Source organism: Triturus cristatus, chromosome 7, assembly GCF_964204655.1.
Source record: "Triturus cristatus chromosome 7, aTriCri1.1, whole genome shotgun sequence".
Lineage (NCBI taxonomy): Eukaryota > Metazoa > Chordata > Amphibia > Caudata > Salamandridae > Triturus > Triturus cristatus.
In genome coordinates, this window is record NC_140590.1 from 263,650,162 (window position 1) to 263,667,735 (window position 17,574).

The 17,574-nt window shown below is 52.2% G+C and overlaps 1 protein-coding gene across 5 annotated transcripts in view; it reads right to left on the reverse strand.

Annotated features, from left to right (window-relative positions):
* The window catches only part of FUZ (fuzzy planar cell polarity protein), a 138,532-nt gene that overhangs the window by 69,324 nt on the left and 51,634 nt on the right, over nucleotides 1-17,574 (reverse strand). For all 5 annotated transcript variants that reach the window (XM_085616182.1, XM_085616185.1, XM_085616183.1 and 2 more), the window contains one exon: nucleotides 5,965-6,162. In XM_085616182.1, coding sequence (XP_085472308.1) covers nucleotides 5,965-6,162 — 198 coding nt within the window. The remainder of the gene's footprint in view (nucleotides 1-5,964; nucleotides 6,163-17,574) is intronic.

Sequence of the window (17,574 nt, forward strand, 5' to 3'; positions counted from 1 at the left end):
GGTGGAGCCTCTCTTCCTCTTTTGAAGGATGCGGAGGCGGAAAGACGGTGGGCAAAGTGATGGTTTGGCCAATGTGGAAAGAAGTAACCACTTTGGGAAGAAAGGAAGGTCTAGTTCTCAGGACCACCTTGTCCGGATGGAGAGCCAGGAAGGGAGGCTTTGAAGAAAGAGCTTGTAGCTCACTCACCCTGCATGCAGAGCAGTCGCGGCTCCTGGAGGGAGTGCTGCGGGCGGTGGGGCAATGCGGGGGAGGGGGGGGGGGGGGAGTAGTAAACTCCAGCATATGGCCGACCAAAGTTAAGTACATAAATAAATAAATAAATAAATAAAACGAATTACATTGCGCGCGCTGCAGCACTCCCTCCAGGAGCCGCGACTGGCATAGAGGTGATGGCCACCAGAAAGGCAGTGTTCAAAGTGAGAAGTCTGAGAGGACAGTTATGTAGCGGCTTAAAGGGAGCGCACATGAGGTAGGTAAGAACCAAGTTCAAGTCCCACTGCAGCATTATGAAGGGAACAGGAGGAAAAAGATGAGTAATGCCCTTAAGGAACATATTTACAACAGGGGACTTGAAAAGAGAAGGCTGATCAGGAAGCCTAAGGAAGGCTGAAATGGCCGAGAGGTAGCCCTATAGAGTGCCCAGAGCAGAACCCTGCTGGGCCAAAGAAAGGAGGAACAAGAGAACCTCAGAAAGAGGGGCCGAAAGAGGATCCACAGCCTTTGCTGCGCACCATGCTACAAATGTGTTCCATCTGCAGGCATATACTGTCTTAGTGGAGGCACGCCTGGCTGCCAAGAGAACATCGCAAACTTCGGGAGGCATGTCAACCGAAGTCAACTGCGGCCATGCAATCTCCACGCAAGGAGGTGGAGGCTGGACAGGTTCGGTGGAGTACCGTCCCCTACTGCTGCGACACAAGATCCTCCAGAAGAGGCAGTCTGATCGGAGGATCGAAGGCCAAGTTGAGCAGCTCGGGATACCAGACTCTTCGTGCCCAATCTGGAGCCACAAGAATGACTTGGGCCCGGTCGCGCTTGATCTTCTTCAGCACTCTGGGCAGAAGTGGTATAGGCGGAAAGGTGTATAGAAGACCACAACTCCACTCACGACTAAAAGCGTCGCCTAGCGAGTGCCGCCTTGGAAATTCCAACGTGCAGAACTGCTGACATTGCACGTTCTCTTCGTTGGCGAATAGATCTAACCAAGGCTCTCCCCACTGCTGAAAGAGAACTTGCACCACCTCCGAGTGTAGACGCCCTTCATGATCCATCATGCACCTGCAGCTGAGTTCATCCGCCCTGGCGTTCAGAGAACCTGCCAGTTGTTGAACCACCAGGGATATGCCCTGATGTTTCAGCCATGTCCAGAGGCAGAGGGCCTCCTGACATAGGGTCCACGACCCCACCCCGCCCTGTTTGTTGCAGTACCACATGGCCAGGGTGTTGTCCGTGAACACCTGAACTATTCTTCCCCAGACAGAGGGAAGGAATGCCTTGAGTGCAAGACGAATCGCCCGAAGCTCCAACAGGTTGATGTGGAGCCCGGACTCCGCCGGAGACCAGATGCCTCTGATCTCCGCCTCCCCCATGTGGCCACCCCATCCGAGAAGTGATGCGTCCGTCACCACCGCGTGATCTGGTTGGGGAAAGGAGAGGGATCTGCTTCTGACCCAATCTTGGTTTGTGAGCCACCACTGAAGTTGTTGCGCAGTGCCCTCCGGGATCTGGATGCAATCGGACAGATTTCTCTGATGCAGCGCCCACTGGAACTTCAGGTCCCACTGTAGAGCCCGCATATGCCATCGGGCATGATCTATCAGCAGGATGCAGGAGGACATCAGACCCAGCAGGCTGAGGGTCATCCTGACCGAAACCCGGGATAGAGGCTGAAAGATTGGAATCCTAGCCCCGAATATCACAGACTCGCTGTTTGGGAGGATAAACCCGAAACTGCGTCGTGTCCAGAACCGCTCCGATGAAGAGGACCTTCTGAGAGGGGGTCAGGTGTGACTTCGGCACGTTGATGGAGAACCCCAGCGAATGCAGGAGGTCAGCTGTAGTCTGGAGGTCTGAGAAGACAGCCTGGGGCGAGCTGCGACCACCGCCATCACTTTCGTGAACACCCGAGGGGCGCTGGTAAGGCCAAAAGGGAGCACGGTAAACTGAAAATGCTCATGGCCTACCGTATACCGTAGGGAACGCCTGTGGGTCGGCACAGTCTCCAGGGTCGAGGGCAGGTAAGACCTGAGCGAGCATCAACATTTTGAACTTCTCCTTCCGGAGGCAGCGGTTGACGTTCCTGAGATCCAAGATAGGACACAGGCATTTGTCCTACTTGGGCACGAGAAAGTAGTGGGAGTAGCAACCACGACCTACTTCTGGGGCAGGAACGCACTCAATGGCTCCCTTGGCCAAGAGTGCCAAAACTTCCTGTTGAAGGGCCAAGTGATCATCCGACATGTGAAGGTTCTGAGGTGGCATGGATGGAGGGGTTGTCTCGAAGGGGAGGGAGTAGCCCCTTTGGACTATTTGCAAAACCAACCTGTCCAACGTGATGTTGCGTCGGTGGGGGAGGTGATGGCAGATCCTGCCGCCCACTGGCGTTTTGTGGCCCAAAATGGTCGTACTAGGGGGGGTTTGGTGGCTGCAGCAGAGGGGGCTGTGGTGGACTGGCCCGCCCAATGGCCCCAAAAACCACAGCGGTGGTTCCCATTTCCCCGGCCGCGCCGGGGCTGAACAGCTTGCGCCAGCCTGTGGCTCTTGGCGGGACATAGCGGGGCACCCATTCCGGAGAAACGAAAGGGGCGAAAGGCAGACTGCGCAGGGTGGATGGTGGAGAGGCCCAAGGACCTGGCCGTAGCCAGAGAGTCCTTAAAGTGCTCTAGCGCGTTGTTCACCTTGTTGCCTAAAAGGCGACGGCCCTCAAAGGGCATGTCCATAGCAGTGGATTAGACATCCCCGGAAAAACCAGTTGAACGCAACCAGGCATAGCGTCGAAGGGCTACTGACGTGGAAATCTTCCTGCCAAGTGCGTCAGCGGTATCCAGCCCACAGCGGATGGTAAACTTCGCTGCGTCTCTCCCTTCGGCAACCGCTCGAGAGAGCACGGCCCAGGCCTCCTCCAGGCACTGAGGCAGCACTTGTGCAACCGTGTCTCACACGGAGTGGGTGTAATGGGTGTTTACCGACCGCAGTCCCAAGCTAGAGGAAGAAAACATCATCTTCTCAAGATGATCCACCTTTAGGGATTCCCTGTCCAGGGGAGCGGTAGGGAATGCGCCCTTGGACGTGGAGGCTTGGACTAACAAGCTCTCAGGGGTGGGGTATTGGGAGAGGAAAGTGGGGTAGCCCGGGGCCAGGCGGTGGCGTCGGGAAATCATCCTGTCCACAGGAGCCCCTGTGTTGGGCCTGGACCAGGTGCCCAAAAGGATGTCCGTGAGGGCTTCATTAAACTGCAGCAGGGGCTCCAAAGAGCTCGCTGTCGGTTGAAGCACCTCTGTCAGGAGGTTAGTCCTGACTGCCACCGTAGGTAGCTCGAGATGGAGAGCCTAGGCCGCTCTACGCAACACCATTGCGTATGACGCTGTCTCCTCCGTAGCCACGGTAGGAGGAGACAACATGCCATGGTCTGGTGAGGTATCCAAACCACTGGCTTCCCCCAATTCCTCTCTCCAGTCCTGCTCATACACCAACTGGTCTGTTAAAGGGTCCCCAGACCCCTCAAAGTCCTCCTCACCTCCTCTGGCTGCTCAAAGAGCCAGGGTAGAACTGGGGCACAAAAGTACCTGTCGGCGTCGGATCCGGCGTTGGTCGACGCCGGTCTGACTCCGTGTCTACCTCGAGGTGGAGGCCAGGGTCGATGTCGGCTGGGGAAACAGCCGACGCCAGTGGCAGATGTGGTGCCGGTGGAATCGGCGCCGGGGGAGGCGTAAGAAGGTCGACCGCTGTCGATCCGGATCCAGGCCTAGATCCAAGGGGACACTGCCAGGCCGAGGCCGAAGCTGCAGATGCCGAAGGCCCAGGGCCCCCAGCCGAGTCCACGGGGCCCAAAGGTGCGCCGGCGGAGTCAGGCTGCCCAAAGATGGCATGCATCGCTTCGTAGAAACTCCGAAGCCGGGCAGGGGTTGCACCGGGTCCCAAAAAAGGATGGAGACCTGAAGTCGACCCAGCAGGTTCCACAAGGCGAGCCACGGGAGGGGCACCATCCGCATTCCTCGTCGTATTGGCCGACGGACGGTGAGAAGTCGAAGATCGACAATGCTTCTTCAACTTCTTTTTGTGCTCCGACTTACCTGACCCCGAGTGCGAAGACTTCGACAAAGAATGGTGTTGGTTCCGTAACCAGTCCCTCGACCTCCTCTGCGACCAGGACCTCGAGCAACATAGAGTCGACTGCCGGGCCTCGAGTAGTTTTCGGGACCGCTACTGCAAAGACTTCGGGGCCATGGTCCGGCAGTCAGAGCACGACCTGGGGTCCTGGTCGCGCTCCAGGCAGTAGAGGCACACATGGTGCGGATCCGTCACCGACATGAGTCTGTTACAGGAACCACAAGCCTTAAAGCCGGGCATTCCTCGTGCACCAGGAGTCGATGGACTCAACAACAATGAAGTTGCCAAAAGTCGAAAAAAGTTCAGTCAAAAATTTACTGGGAGTACTGCTCTTTCCGGATCTGCGCTTGCTGGCGCAGAAAAAGAAAGAACTGACATCAGCGCGCGAGGCGGCGTCTAAGTAGCTACCGCAACGTCATCCCGGCGACCACGATGACGAACGCAGAGTCCACCGACGCCACCTTCTGACACGCAGGGGTACTGCTGACGAAAAACTGTCCGGATCCAGTCTGACGCCTGGGGGTAATTCTAAGGTAAGGAATCTATAGCTAACTGTTTCTTTCAGATAATGAGGGTACAGTGGCAGAGATGACAGGACTAGCAGAGCAGAGACGAACTAAAAGGGGATTCTGGGGCAGGGAGAAGGAAAGGCAGATTCAGCAACAAAACAGACAGGTTTAACAGGACTGGATGGAAAGCGAAAGTCTGGGAAAGGGATCAGGGAGACAGAAGGGGGAAAGAAGATCGGGTCAGGTACATGTAAACAAGGGATAGGCAAAGGACACGCTCACAGCGACCTGGGCAGGGGAAGAGACATTGACAGGACAGGAACCTGGTCAGAGGGACAAGAATCACAAAGATACAGGATAACAAGGGTTTGGGAGAGGAAGACACAAGGAGAGAATGGAATATGAAGTAGACAGCTACCCCCTCTGAGGTCTGAGGTCAAAACACTACAGCAGTAAGTTTCCTTTGAATGTTGGGTCTTCAAAGGTGCATCATTACAACTGGATATCGATCAACATGACCGCCTGGTAACGTAATCCTGAAGCTGTCCAGTGGTTGAAGTCACTGTGGTACAGACCAGACATGGTCTGTGCTCGCCAGCCCACATACTAATGAGCTTATAATGAGCACAGTATCACAGCTCAACTCATGAATTCAAAATGTAATTTAGCAATCATTATTTAAATTTTCGTTATTGGATTCAGCACGGACAAAGCAAAATGGAGCAGCTGAGCACTTCACAGAGAACATTATTATTATGGATTACTCCAACAGGAGGCGCTTTACTTAGAAAAGCATCAAATTCAGGATTCTTATGGCAATAAACAGAGAAAGTAGGACATCATAGGGAGGAGGGGATAAAAAGGTAAGTGGGGCAGTTCTAGAGGGCAGACTGTGCATATAATACATGCTTAAACTACACATATTTACAATGTGAAGTATAAAGAATGTAATCTTACTAGAATCATAGATGTACAAAAGATGGGATTAGAAACAGGTCTTCTTTAGGTTCCAATATAGTCCACTAGACCACATTTCAGTCCCCCATTCTTACAGAGGCCACGATTTACACCCTCATTAAAGCATGCATACAGCTCTAGAGCCGTACCTTGGCTTTGCAACCTTACCGTTGGGCTGCCATGTGGTAGGTAAACTGGATAGTCGCGAGATGAGTGGAGAGCTAATGAAGCCACCAGCCATGCCAACAGCATCACCTCCTGGGCTGCTAGCCGCCACCATTTCTCCGTCGCCACCACCACCCTTCCTGCAGCCATTAGGCAGCCGAAGTTACTCTCCGCAGCATGTGTGAATGCGTCCAGACATTCCTGTGCAGGCAAAAATTGAAATCATTACATGTTCTACATTACGAGGAGCTGGGTTAACAGGGGGCCAAGATCTTCAATTCTGCCTGTAGCCTAAGACCAAATGATTGGCATTACGCGTTATTCACTTGCGAATGGGAAAGCATGTGGACCTGGCATTACCAGGTTCAAGTCCACACCTCAAACCTGATTCCATGTCCAACAATTCCATTTACCAGCTCCTCAAAGCAGGTGAGAAATGTGTTCGGGGAATACTGAGGGTTAGGGGGTGATGGTAGCAGGCGGGAGAGGCTTGGGGGGTGCGCAGCATTTTCTACTCCCCTTCCGGTGGTGCAGGGGGTAGGGAAGGCTGGTCTATGCCAATGCCTGCAGCTCCTCTCAAGCAGCACTCTGGTCCGCAGATACTTATCTGGTGTTTCTGGACCTGGTGATTTTAGATCCAGAAACACTGAAAAAGTGTGGGGGAACAGTATCCCCTTTGGAAATACTGCTTCATTGTACTTATAATGCGGCCCAAAATAGGTTTATGACATCAAATAATACTCTTGTTTCAGGTTTCTCACCCATACTTACCTTTGGGATAGATTTGTTGTCATTTTTCATACTGTTTTCATTATTAAACATACTTTTTAAAATAAAACCGGATGCTGCAGATTTAAATTATTAGACAGCATTGTTCACTTGTCTCTTTCTGGAATGAACACACTACCATCAGCATGAAGTCATACAACAGACCACATACATAACTTTTTAAAATTCAAATAATTACTAAAAATATTTATTTAAAAGGACATAAAAGATCTCCTTGAATAATAAATAATTCAATGCTTTCCATCATTTGTTTCCTGTTGGATAGCTTGCACTAGTCAGAAACACTCCTTGCTTTTAACCTTTTATCTGTTTTGGTATCTTCAGTGCCCCAATTTCGAGTTTATTTAATAACCAACAACTCTGTCTACATAAGAAGCAGGCAGTAACCACAGCCACTATTTACTAAATCCTACCCTTCCCACTAACACAACTAGCATGGCACTCTCTGATAGTATTCTTCATGAAGCAAACTCTAAAAAAAAGCCTAAAAGAGTAACAAATGACTAAAACGATAAGCGACACTGGACAAATGTAATGTAAGGTGGCTTTGTAGAGCCCCGCTTGTCTCCCGTGAGGGTATCCAGGCGCTGAGTAGGCATGTGGTGAGGCTGCGCGAGAGTACAGGCAGTCACGATGGTCCCACAAGAAGACAAATTGAAAAGCCAGGTCTTCAGCAAAAATCAGCCACTTGTCATTTTTAAACAGGGCACTTGATGTCTGCCATAAATGGATAGGGCGGAGAAGCAGAGTGGGGAATGAAGAGGTTGGAAGCAACCAGGTCGGATGGCATGCGAAGACACTGACTGCCTCTCAAGATGCTACTTTTCTCTGTAATGTACTAAACTGTATTATTATTAGTATTGAGTTCTTTTATAGTGCATAGGGTTTCACAGCGCTTCGGAACAGGTTCCATAGCCTCGAAAGTGACCTAAAATAACCAGGTTTTTAGCTCCTTGAAAAGGTAGAGAAGGAGGTGCAGCCTCTAAGAGAAAAACTTTACTGCAAAGAGCATCTCAAAGTACAAGTCCGCTGCTGTGAAATGTGAGAGTTATGCACCAAAGTTGTTTAAATTCAGAAGGATTATGATTTACACAAATGAAATTGCATCAATTATATCAAGTGGATGAGACAGACCAGCTGCGAGACTGCGTTAGTAAGAATGCGTCTAACACCCAATAAATGAGAATTGTCTCCAGATCTTAACAAAATTATAACCAATTGTCCTCTGACAGTGACATTCTGGCCAAAATTCAACATTTCAATGAAAAGCAAGCATTGTGGTGGATGAGCTATTTTGGAGGGGCCCACGCTAATATAAATCAGCAGATTTGTAAACCACTAGTTATGATTTCACTATGCCTGTTTCAGTTTGATGATCCCTTTTGGGGTCAAGGAAATCAGTAGAAAAACAGCAATTTTTTCACACCAGTTCATTAAAAATGCATCCACGGAAAAGGAGAAAAGGATGTGAAGAGTTTTCCCATTCAAAGATGACTTGGCCAATAATGCTGCGATACCTCTCCTTGGCGCATCTCCTTACTCATCTTGTATTACAGAAAACTAGAATGTTAGATTGTGGACGTTCCTTGTGATGAGCCTGAGCCTCATCATCAGGGTCCTTAATCTTGTCTCTTCTTGTTTATTGCTGTAGTACATAGTTATGGTGTGTGTTTGTACTAAGATTGAAATAGCCAGTGTCAAGAAAATGTAATTGGTCCCACGAATTCTAGAACCAACAACACGAGGAGCTTTGCAGGGCAGTATTGTTCACTTAAAAAATTTGTAAATCAAGGACATCCTATTGCTAGAGAAAAGGAGAAAGGGGAGCTAGGCTGGAAGAGGATAACCCCAGGAAATCCTTGTGATTATTTCTTAGTGCCCTTACTAAATGGATCATAAGGCGTGCTCCTCGTCGGGCCGGCACTGCAATGACCTACGGGCGATGCGAGAGGGCTCTTTATCAGACAGATGTCTAAGGGATACCATATTATTTTAATATGATGGTTCCCTTGGCAGGGATAAAAACAATATAAAGGAGGTAATCATAAGGGCTCAATGGACCAAGGTAGCCTAACATATAACCGTGGTCGACATGTTCCATGCCTTGTGGTCCAGCTGGATTAATAGCATTTCCCCCCCAAGGACGCCGCCACTATAATCCTCCTGCCCAGGTGGCGCTGCCCAGACAAGACATGGGGAGTAGGTCAGCTCCCAGAACTGCAGTGAGGAAAACTGCACATGGAGGGGTAACCGTGATTGGCGTCCACTGGGGGCCGTGCTGCCTGATTGCGAACGAGTCTCACGGCCTGTATGACCTGTGCTCCGTGGTGCATTTACCACCTGGCGCAGTGACGGTTGGACTGCTGTATTGTAGTCTGCCGGGAGGGAGGGCCCCCGCAGAGCGGCGCTGCGAAGCAAGGAAGGTGAAACTCGCCTCAATGCCGCTTGCCTCCCTGCTAGATACCTGCCTATTGTGGCCTGGCCATGGCCGGGGAACGCAACTCCGAGGCCGCAATGCAGGCCAAGCTTGAAAAGTTCACCTGTGATAAGGGCTCCAGCGCAGCCCAAAGGGGGGGTGGGGGGGTGATGCTCAGTCCGAGCTGCAGCAATCGGAAGAAGGGGCGAAAGAACCAACGCTGCAAGACATCCTTATGGCTATAACTACGGTCCGCAGGTCGTTGGAGTCGAGGATTGACTCCGTGTTCTCATAAGTATTCCTCATCAGAGCAGACATGCGCTCCATGAATACTAGACTGAAGGACGTAGAGATCAATGCGAGCATGCTGGTCATCGACACTTCAGACCTGCAGCGAAGAGTGGATGAACTCCATACTCTGACCACAAAACTGGAGGCGCAACTGGACGACTACGAAGGGCGCTCCTGGTGCAACAACGTTCGTATCCTGGGGGTCCCGGAAAAAGCAGAAGAGCCAGCGGCGCACTTGTTGGTTCAGGACCTTGTCACTAATTACCTGGAACCAGCGAGGTTATCTGCTTTCTTCTCCGTCGAGAGGGGACACCGAGTCCCGGGGGGGAAGACCAAGGCCTGGAGTCCCCCCGCGACCAATAGCTGCCAGGATCTTTAATTGTAAGGACAGAGACATTATCCTACAGTCTGCTCGAGTTGCGCCCCCACTAGCATTCCAGAATAGTACTGTAACATTCTTTCCGGGTTTCACCCTCAAGGTGCAACGACAGCGGGGCAATTTCCTGGAAGTCAAACATGTGCTCTGAGACAAAAATATCAAATACGCCATGCTTTTTCCAGCCAAGCTGAGGGTGGAGTCGGATGGGAAGGCCTGGTTCTTCGCTACCCCGGTGGAGGCGTGGGATTGGCTGGACGGCTGGCACATGGCGGGACAGAACAATGATCGCACCCACAATCCTGGCAAGGGACGAGTCTAGAACGACCCAGAAGGAGGCATCCCGTCGGGCGGACACTTGGCGGTGATAGGCGGCGTTGGATAACTGCTCCGTATATTAATCTATTTGTGTGCCGAACCCTGCTCATTGACCCGTCGGATTGGGTGCGGTAGGGTCTTTTTCTGTGACTGACCCTGCCACAAGGCAGCGGGTATGGAACTGTTTCAATTGTAAAGCAACTGTCTTCTTATTTTCGCTCTAATGTTTAATCATCAGCCTTTATGTACGGAGCGGGTGCCTGGTCGGTTACACGCACCTATTAGTTTAAGGGGTGGGTGAAAAGCACTCTGCAATGTTGGGGAGGCGGGGGATTGAATCCGCCATGCAGGTAGGGGGTTGTTTGTTCTCTTTGAAGGGTTGGGAACATGTGCAGTATGTCTCTCCGTAAGGATCCTTAGCCGTAATGATGCTTTGAGGGCTTTTTGAAGTGCAGGGTGGGGTGGGTGGGGTTGTTTTAATGTGTTTAGTTTCATGTTACATGGGTATGACACACACAACATTACTCAAAACTGGCAACCAACGCACTTTGGTCCTGGTACCACTACTTTTGTAGGCGGAGGGTTCACCGGCACGCTTTGCTACATAGACACTCTCGGGAGGGGTCCCAAAAAAGAGAAAAACAGTGATGGTGGACGTGAAATGATATAATAATGGCCACTCACATCCTAGTGTTAGGTCGACATGTTTCAACCAAATATGCGTGCTATTTTTTCAGGACCAAGTTACATAGGAGGCACTAGTCAGTGGTCGCATGCACGTAAACACGTTAAGTGTTCAGCTTCAGACAGTTGGTCTTCAACCAGTCTACGATTTCAGTCATGCGGGCATTGATCTTGATCAGAGTACTGGGCATCTTACCCCTGAGGGAGGATATTAGTTGCGTGTCATCGGCATAGAAGAGGACGTTGATGTTGTGAGAGAGTATGATGCTGACTAGAGGGATCATATATGTACTGAAGAGGGTCAGGCTCAAGTAGGATCATTGTGGAACTCCTCATATGAGGTCACAGGTGTATAAGGTGCACGGTGCCAGACTGACTGATTGCATCATTCCAGTCAGGAAGGAGCAGATCTATTGGAGTGCATATCCTTGGATTCAGATTTCATACAGGCACTGGATGAGTATGGGGTGGAAGACCGTGTCAAATGCTGTACAGAGTCCAGGAGGATGAGGCTGTGTCTCCTCTATCTAGTCATGTGAATGTCACAGCAGAGGAAGGCTGAGCCAGGCTCTTTTGCACTTCAAAATAGTTCTTTGATTCTGTAAAAGTCACTGGTCAGTGGGGCCTGGACACATCTCAAGGAGGAGATGGGCTGATCTGGGAATCATGAAGAACAGGGCTGGGGGCCGTGGTAACTTTTTGATAGGCATAGAGAGGCGTAGAGAGGTGTGGCTCACTAGTTAGAGGTGGCAGACCCGTAAGCAGAGAATCGGCCAGGGACCAGGGTTCAATTCCCGACGCGGCAGGGTCGTGGACCAGGGTCAAAATGGATTCGATAATTCTCGCCTCGGTACCTACTCTAACCAGGAACACACTCGGCAACTCTGGGCATTAAGCTTGCCTTATCTCTACAACGGCCCCCCACAGACGCCGGGGATGCCTGGTTTCACCTTGGAGATACCCAGAAAGGGACCATCTCACAGGGATAGCCAGGACGGGTTCCCCAGCGGTCTACAGCGCTGGGACGCCCCGTTGCTGGGGCAGCTGTGCGCTTTACAAGTCTACAACATTTTTTTTATATATCAGTGAGGCTAACATCCAGGTGTTGTCCTTTAGTCACTCCCATGACCTGTGGAGGGGTTATCAAGTTTGAAGTCGCTCCTGCTGTGACTGACTGCTTCCTGGACAAAGGACAGAACACATGAGTGGGCAATTCAAAGGAAGCAGAAGCAACCCCCACATCACAAACTTGAAAGACTCAGACACTAAATCACACCTGTGTCTAGAAAATGATTATAATGAGGGGAGCTTGAGCTTTCCAAAATTGTCAAACTGGAGCTGTACATCAGCGTGGAGAATCACAGCATGACTTCTGCCTGTTGTGACCAGAACTGGGGACTTAGGTCTGCCAGTTTCCCAGCTGGGTGAGGGCACACTGCCCAGGAAATTGAAGACCCTTCGCCCTGGAGCACCAACGTCTGCCTGACAAGACCAGATGACAACATTAGGAGGAGGAGAGCACCTGGAGAGAGTAAGGTCCAGTAGGGATCCCGTTGACTGGATACCTGAAGCAGAGGGTGAGATTATGGGTCCATATTGAGGATTGTTGCACTGATTAGGATGTCTGCCCAAGCGCTACTGTTTGTGACCCCCCCATTTCCTGGTGGGAGCTGTGGTGAACATAAGGGGTGTCACCTTAATAGAGCGCTATAGCAAGAAATGGAGCATCGCCCATGCTGTGTTGTAACACACAGGGGCAGCCACTTTATGGGTGCTGTCATGACCGCCATTGCAAGGTGGGGGCCATGGTGAAGATAAGGGCCATCACCCCAATAAGGCACTGTGGTAATAAGCTGGCTGTTGCCCGTGCACCGAGTTGGTTCGAAGGGGCAATAGCCTGGAGTAAGCTGTTCCCGAATCCTGTAATTCCAGGTACAGGCTGTAGTGAAAATAGGGGGCTGTTGCCATCTCCTGGAGTGCACTGTTCGCGACGCCCATTGCCAGAAGTGGGCCGCGGTGAAGAAGAGGGTTGTTGCTGTGGAGCCGAGTAGCCGGTTGTGAGCCACAGGAGAAGAGCACAGATTACATCACCTGAACCCAAGAGCTGCCGGACTCTAGAACACTTACAGCATGATTGGATAAGCACCACGGGGCGTGGCTACGCCAGTGATGGAGTCGGATATGCCCGAGTAGGGCTCTGTCGCGGGCTTCCCTCTCTGGCCACATATCTCCGAAACCAGATATCCGCCGGGGTTGCCGATTTCCACGAATGCACCGGGAGTTGGCATGGTGCTCCGTTGAGGTGCGAGGCCGCGGTGGATGGGAGAATTCGTCGCAAGCTGCCCCGCCTCTGGAGCTGCCTGGCAGGCTACCATCATCCCGGGGAGCGACAGCTACGCTGAGCCGGGAATTGGCCCCGCCCACCAGGCACTGAACTGTGGCGCAGCTCTCGGCGGGGGCGCTGTATGCTCCTGTTGTGGCTGAGCCTAGCTGACCTCGCACTGCTGCTATGCGCGGGGGCTTGAGGGACAAGGGTGCTGATCCAGTGCGGGCTTTTCCTACCCCCCGCACCGCAGAGGCGTCCTCACAGACTCGATCGGGCTGCCGGATCTCGGCCCGTAATCCCTGCAGCAAACAGTTTTGAGGCCGTGCTGCTTTGATGGTCTCCACCCCTTCCCCGCCCGCTGTAACCTGCCCTTGATGACCGCAGGTGGAGATGCGGGGAATGGCGGGGAGTGTACTTGGTTGCAAGACGTGGAGTCGCCAGGGGCACAGCGATCGGCGCACCAAGTGGTAGTTATCTCCAGCAGCACCGGTGGCGGAGAGGAACGGCGCGGTGCCGTAGGGACGGGCGCGATCTGGCGCTGTCGACCCCTCTCACACATTGCCTCGCCACATTGATCCCACCTGCAGGGAGTGAATTGCGGGCCCGGGAGGTCAAGACAGTGCCTGGGGCACTATCAGTCCGTGAGAACCATCCACAAAGTGACGCTGCTGCAGTGCGACCTTCCCAGCCCAGAGTGATGGCGCGGGTGATGGCGGTGAGCGCATACGACCGCACAACGAGGAAGTGCCAAGGATGGAGTGACTGAGACGCCCGTTGGCATCGAACTCCGATGACCCTGGCACCGCTGGTGGACAACACGGTGCTACAGGGATGGGCCCGGACTGGCGCTGGTGACCCCTCTGACACGCCGCTTCAAAACCTGTAGAATCCTGCCTGCAGGGAGTGTGTCGCGGGATCGGGGAAAATCAGGAGGTGCTGGAGACTGCAACTTACAATTACGCGCTTCACCTGCTGGACCGGCGCAGCCACTCCTTTAACTGACCGTACATGAAGGGCAGCGGTGGTGCCCTACCAGCCACCAGACCACTTGAGCAGACATTCAGAGGCCCATATCGCGTGTAGGACGCACGCGGACCGGTGTTGGGGGCACAGCAGCCCCACCCCCCACAAACTCGAGCCCAGGTGGACAGAATGGCAGAAGAGGGCACAGCTGACCCAATGTCTCACAAGCTGGATGCAGTGCTGGCAGCGGTGGAGAAATTAGGGGAAACAATAAACCAGATCCGCACCTCCCTGGAAAGCAAAATAGATATGGTGGCCGTTGATCTCACTTTGCTCCATGCGGACCATCGAAAGCTCCCGGACCGAACTACCACTGCCGAAAACTCCATTGCCGACGTCTCCCCACGGGTGACCACGGCGGAGAAGCACATCCAGGGCCTACTCAACCAAGTGGAGTTCTTGGAAGACAGGGCCGAAGACGCCGAAGGTCGGGCTAGATGCAACAACGTCCGTGTGGTGGGCCTGCCGGAGGGGTGGGAAGGCATAGACCCGGTGGCCTACACTCAACACTGGCTCCGCACGCTGCTGCCTGGGGAAGCCCTTTCTCCCCATTTTGTCGTCGAAAGAGCACATTGGGTGCCAGCCAGGCCCCCACCCCCGGGCTCCAATCCAAGACCGCTTCTAATCCGCCTGTTGAACTACAGAGACCAAGATGCCATGCTCCAAGAAACCAGGAAATTGTAAGATGTACAGGTAGACAACCACAAAGTTATGTTTTTCCCGGACTACACACTGCAAATTCAGAAACAACGATACTCATACATGACAGGCAAAAGACGGCTCTGGCAAAACAATCTCAAGTACTCTTTGCTGTTTGCGGCGAAGCTAAGGGTGATCGCAAATGGAAAGACTCACTTCTTCAACACCCCTGAGGGGACGGAGGACTGGCTCGACACTTATGACTCCATGGGAGGCAGGGCCCAAACCTCTGGACTGAGAGAGCTACATCCCCACGCTGTCGTCGTAGGGTAAAGTAAAAGACACAGCCCTCGACCTCTCGTACCCTTGGACCGATTCCGGAGCTGACACTGAGCGGCCAGCTCCAGGCCCTCCAGTCAGTTGCGGCCATCAGCGGGACACAGGATGAAGACGCCAACTCGACTTCTGACCAGCAGGGGCCGGCGAGCGACGAGGAACTTTCGGACAGTTATCTGACTTCACCAGACACATGTCAACTACCACAGGTCACTCCACAGACTTCTAATGACATTGTCTAGACTCCTGCTTTTTACATCTCCTGCCAAACACAAAGACCACATACTCTCCTCCAAGAGACAAACTCGCCCAAACCAGAGGTGACACAACTACACAGGAAGTGGAAGGGGCAAATGTACGCCACAGGCTACTCAGCGTATGCAAGGGGAGTTTTGATATGGGCGTGGCCGGGGACTCCCTTCCGGGTGGTGGATTCATTAATTGATGTGGAAGGCAGATACGTGATAGTGAAGGGCGCCCTGGACAGGTGACCGGTAGTTATTGCGTCATTGTACGTGCCTAATTCCGATCAGGCTGCCTTTTTTAAAATGCTATCTCACAAATTGGCTACATGGCATGATACCCCCATGGTGTTAGGTGGGGACTACAACAGCGTTTTAGACGTTTCGCTAGACCACTCCTTTCCCCCCTTGCCTGGCACAGCCACACACTCTGCAATGAAAGCGTTAAATAACTGGGCGAGACAGTGGCATCTAACAAACACCTGGAGACATAGAAACCCACAAGAAAGAATATATTCCTATTATTCAGGAGCACATAGCCTCCATGTGCGCTTGGACCGATTCATTGTGTCCAGTGATCTCTTGCCATGTGTTTCTGGGTCACACTACATGGGGCGGACACACTCAGACCACAATCCGCATGTGCTGGAGCTAGAGTGGGAAGGGGAAGTGCTGCCGATTCCTATCTGGCGCCTCCAACCAGACACTTTACTTGACGCGCCCTTTCGTGACTTATTAGCCACTACCGGAGCACAATACTTTGACGAAAATGAAGGCACGGCCTCATCGCCGCTGTTGGAGTGAGATGCCCTCAAAGTGGTCATGAGGGGACACTGCCTGGGAACACAAGCAGGCATGAGAGTACAGCTAGAGAAAGATCTCACAACTATAGAGAGAAAGCTGGCAGCCAGTGAGCAAGAGGCGGCTGAGGGATCTCCCAGATGTCTTACACGCCACAGGGAGGAGCACGTTCGGTTACTAGAACGGCACTGATGCCTTAATTATGCAGCACATTCGGCACGAACACATCACATGGGGGACAAAGCAGGAAAACTGCTAACATGGTTGATCCGCCAAGACAAGACGACAGCACCTGTAGCATCTATACGCACGGCACGAGGGGCTACAGTATATACACAGCGAGACATGCATTGCGAATTCGTGGCGCATTATCTGGAATTATACAAATCCCATGCACAAGCTACCCCAATGGAGCTACAGCTCTATCTTGAAGGGATCACCCTACCTCATCCTACGTGTGATCAGAGCGCAGAATAGAACGACCCTATCCTTCTAGAGGAGCTCCGGGACAGCATTTTCGCGTTGTCTAACGGTAAATCGCCGGGACCTGACGGAGTTTTACAAGGCCAACGCACACATACTAGCACCACAGCTGTTAAAAGTGTACAAGACTGCTGGAGACGTCTCCACACTCGCTGACACACAAAATGAAGCGTTACTGGTCTCGCTCCTCAAACCTGGCAGAAACCCCGAAGCTTTAGGTTCTCATCGCCCACTAGCCCTCCTAAAAACACTGACCACAAGATCTTCGCATCGATCCTGGCTAAACGGTTAGCACCATTGGTTAAAATACTGGTACACCCTGACCAGAACGGTTTCGTCCCCGCCAGAAGCACCTCCCTTAACATACGCAGGTTCTTCAAGGTACAGAAATACGCATTACACAGATGGCCACGTTCTGGCTGCCTAGTGCTGGATCTGGAGAAGGCATTTGACTCCCTGGAATGGCCCTATTTGGCTGCAGTCTTACACAAATGTGAACTAGGGGACCATTACATGAGCATGGTCCAACTGCTTTACCAACGACCGATTGTTTGAGTTAGGACAGGTTGGCTCATTTCGGACCCCATCCAGGTGAGAAGAAGCACGCACCAGGGATGCCCCCTGTCCCCGTTACTCTTCTCACTGGCTATGGAACCACTAGCGATGCTGCTTCGCAGAGATGGAGACATGTGGGGCATACAATTAGGTGATGGGATGCATGCCGTTTCTTTATATGCAGACGATCTGCTACTGTATGTGTGTGACCTGGATAACATTCCCACGACCATAGCAGACACGCTCAGGGATTTTGAGAAAGTATCTGGACTCTGGGTGTACTGGGCAAAATCGGGTGTCTATTCCTTTAGCGAAAATGCGGTGGAGAAAGATG